Source organism: Lynx rufus, unplaced genomic scaffold, assembly GCF_022079265.1.
Source record: "Lynx rufus isolate CCGP_SWC_20201006 ecotype Redwood Valley unplaced genomic scaffold, mLynRuf1.p SCAF_2, whole genome shotgun sequence".
NCBI classification, from domain to species: Eukaryota; Metazoa; Chordata; class Mammalia; order Carnivora; family Felidae; genus Lynx; species Lynx rufus.
The window spans coordinates 150,382,555-150,385,912 of record NW_025814834.1 but is presented as its reverse complement, the minus strand read 5'-3'; the positions used below and the strand labels follow the sequence as shown (position 1 = coordinate 150,385,912).

Genomic DNA, 3,358 nt, shown 5'->3' with positions numbered 1-3,358 from the left:
TAACTTGACTCTCACCTTCTTTGTAAACAAGCAAACAGCTCGCTGCCTTCCCGGGTGAGGGCTTCCAAGGCTGCCCGGTCAACTCGGCATCACCAAACAAAACCACTTTTGTTCCTCCCTCCCAGGTCCTCCCACCCTCCCAGTCCAGGCAAAGTTTTGAACTCGCCCCCCCTTGCCCCTTCCACCACCATCACCACCATCACGCCAGAAAGAGCCCTCCCAATCGAAGTCATTATTTAAAGTGGAAAAAACGGTAGATTGTTTTCTAGACGGGTCCAGGACAAAAAAAAAAAAAAAAAAAAAAAAGGTGCAACGGAGCCAGGGGAGGCGCTTGGCAGCAGCCCGCGCCAACCAGCATTCCTGAGATGTTTGAGAATTCTGGAACGCGCAGACAGAGCCGACGTCACTGCAACACGCGGCGCCGCGGCCGGCCCGTATAAAAGGCGGGCTCTGGACGCTTGGGCAGACCGCGAGCGAGAGCGCCCCCGAGCAGCACCCGCGCCCTTCGCGCCTCCTCGGGAAGGACCTCAAGAGAAGGACGCTTGCAGCCCGCTCGCCGCCCCAGCCCTCGCCCTCCTGCCACTGGGCCCGCCACCCCGCCGCACGGACCGGAGCCTGTCCCGTCTCCCGGATCCACGCACCAGACCTCGACTGCTGCGCACCCGTGTATCGGCGTCTTTGCTTCCGCGCTCGTCCGGACTCCTGCGCGCCACAATGAGCTCCCGCACCGCCAGGACGCTCGCCTTCGCCGTCACCCTTCTCCACTTGGCCAGGCTGGTGAGTTCTTTTGCCTCCGCTTCCCCATCCGCTCTTCCAGGCCCTTCCCCTTTCCCCAGATTGCTCCCCGCAGAGAAAACTAAACTAAAAAGTTCGGGGGCGTTTCGGGTTAGCTCTTTCTTCAAACCCCCCTGGAGACGCGTCGGGGGGCCTGCTGGCAGCCGCAGCCGCCAAGGGTGGCCGGGTTGGACGGGATCAGAGACCCCCTGCGGACAGGGTCGGAGGAACCCTCCCTTCTCTGGGCTCGTCTGCTAACCGCGCCGAGTCTCACGCGTGCCTTGTCCCCCCACCCCCCTCCAGGCGCTCTCCACCTGCCCTGCCGCCTGCCACTGCCCCCAGGAGGCGCCCAAGTGCGCCCCGGGAGTCGGGCTGGTCCGGGACGGCTGCGGCTGCTGTAAGGTCTGCGCCAAGCAGCTCAACGAGGACTGCAGCAAAATGCAGCCCTGCGACCACACCAAGGGGCTGGAATGCAATTTCGGCGCCAGTTCCACCGCTCCGAAGGGGATCTGCAGAGGTAAGATGCTTGTGGTTTGGCCCCTTTAAAAAAATAATAGTCCCCGTAGTCCAGAAGTTTAGTAATTTTGAGACCATGTATGGTGATGCTTTGTTGTTGGTAGCTTGGCAGAAAGGCACATGATTTCAGCAGTCTGGAATGCAATTCAGTGTGTCTGGGCCCAACGAAAAGCGCATACGGAAAAGTGATTCCTGACTAACTTATTGTTCTGGTCTGGAGTCCCCAAGGAATTGTAGGGAACTTTACCATAAATTGAATTTAACAGCAGAAAATATGTATGAGTTTCAGGCCGTGGTTGGGAATCTTAACTTTATCCTCTTTTCCCTTTCTCTTTCGGTGCTCTTTGCAGCTCAATCAGAGGGCAGACCCTGTGAATATAACTCCAGAATCTACCAGAATGGGGAAAGTTTCCAGCCCAACTGTAAACATCAGTGCACATGTATCGACGGCGCTGTGGGCTGCATTCCTCTGTGTCCCCAAGAACTCTCTCTCCCCAACTTGGGCTGTCCCAACCCCCGGCTAGTCAAAGTTACCGGGCAGTGCTGTGAGGAGTGGGTCTGTGACGAGGATGGTGCCAAGGACCCCGCGGACGACCGGGATGGCCTCCTGGGCAAGGGGCTGGCATTTGATGCCTCGGAGGTGGAGTTAACCAGGAACAATGAATTAATTGCGGTTGGAAAAGGCGGCTCCCTGAAGCGGCTCCCAGGTAAGTTGAGACTGAGCCTGAAAGACCTTGTACTGAAATACATTCCTAGTTTGAAGCTTTGTAGAAACGACTCCTTGAGTCTGTTGGTGTCATTATGCCTCTGAGAAATTTTCCTTCTTGTTTGTCTCTAGCGTTTGGAATGGAACCTCGAATCCTATACAACCCTTCTTTACATGGCCAGAAATGTATCGTTCAAACAACTTCATGGTCCCAGTGCTCCAAGACCTGTGGAACTGGTATCTCCACACGAGTTACCAATGACAACCTTGAATGCCGCCTGGTGAAGGAAACCCGGATTTGTGAAGTGCGGCCTTGTGGACAGCAGACGTACAGCAGCCTGAAAGTAAGTTCCGGTGGTGCTTGTTGGAGACTGTTGCCTGGCAGCTGGGCGAGATGTGAACCTCTCTTCCGAGACAGAGAAACACTGTTCCTAACTCTCCTTCTTTCCTCTTTCTTACAGAAGGGCAAGAAATGCAGCAAGACCAAGAAATCCCCCGAACCAGTCAAGTTTACTTATGCTGGATGTTCGAGTGTGAAGAAATACCGGCCCAAGTATTGCGGGTCGTGCGTGGACGGCCGCTGCTGCACGCCCCAGCAGACCAGGACTGTGAAGATGCGCTTCCGTTGCGAAGATGGGGAGACGTTTTCCAAGAACGTCATGATGATCCAGTCCTGCAAGTGCAACTACAACTGCCCGCATGCCAACGAGGCGGTGTTTCCCTTCTACAGGCTGTTCAATGACATTCACAAATTTAGGGACTAAATGCCACCTGGGTTTCCAGCGCGAGGGTGAACAAACGAGGGGGGAGAAGAGTGCCAGAATCACAGAGATATGGGTGGGGGCGGTGGGGGTGAGGGACTCATTGTAGAAGGGATGCATTGCTCATTCTTGAGTAGTATTAAGGTATTTTGAAACTGCCAGGTGTGCTGGTGCAGATGGACGGACACTAACGCAGCCACGATGGGAGAATACTTCGCTTCATAATATTGGAGCCCACGTTACTGCTTCATTTTGGAGCTTGTGCTGTTGATGACGTTCTGTTTTCTGTTTGTAAATTATTTGGTAAGCATATTTTTCTCTAGGCTTTTTTTCCTTTTGGTTCTACAATTGTTAAAAAAAAAAAAAAGATTAGTTGATCAGTTAAAGCCTTCATCTTTTGAAAGAAGTAAATGGGAGGGGGTGCCATCCCTTCCTGAAGGGGACACTCTGTGAGTGACCGTGAGAGGCAGCTATCTGCACTCTAAACTGCAAACAGAAATCAGGTGTTTTAAGACTGAATGTTTTTATTTATCGAAATGTAGCTTTTGGGGAGGGAAGGGAAATGTAATACTGGAATAATTTGTAAATGATTTTAATTTTA

General features: G+C 53.2%; 1 protein-coding gene across 1 annotated transcript; it reads left to right on the top strand.

Moving 5' to 3' along the window:
• Positions 1-660: 660 nt before the first annotated feature.
• On the top strand, positions 661-2,760 carry CCN1 (cellular communication network factor 1). Its single transcript, XM_047085967.1, has 5 exons — positions 661-777; positions 1,078-1,291; positions 1,641-1,997; positions 2,129-2,340; positions 2,458-2,760. The coding sequence occupies exons 1-5, from the start codon at positions 715-717 to the stop codon at positions 2,758-2,760; spliced, it is 1,149 nt and encodes a 382-aa protein (XP_046941923.1). The 5' UTR covers positions 661-714.
• The last annotated feature ends 598 nt before the right edge of the window (positions 2,761-3,358 follow it).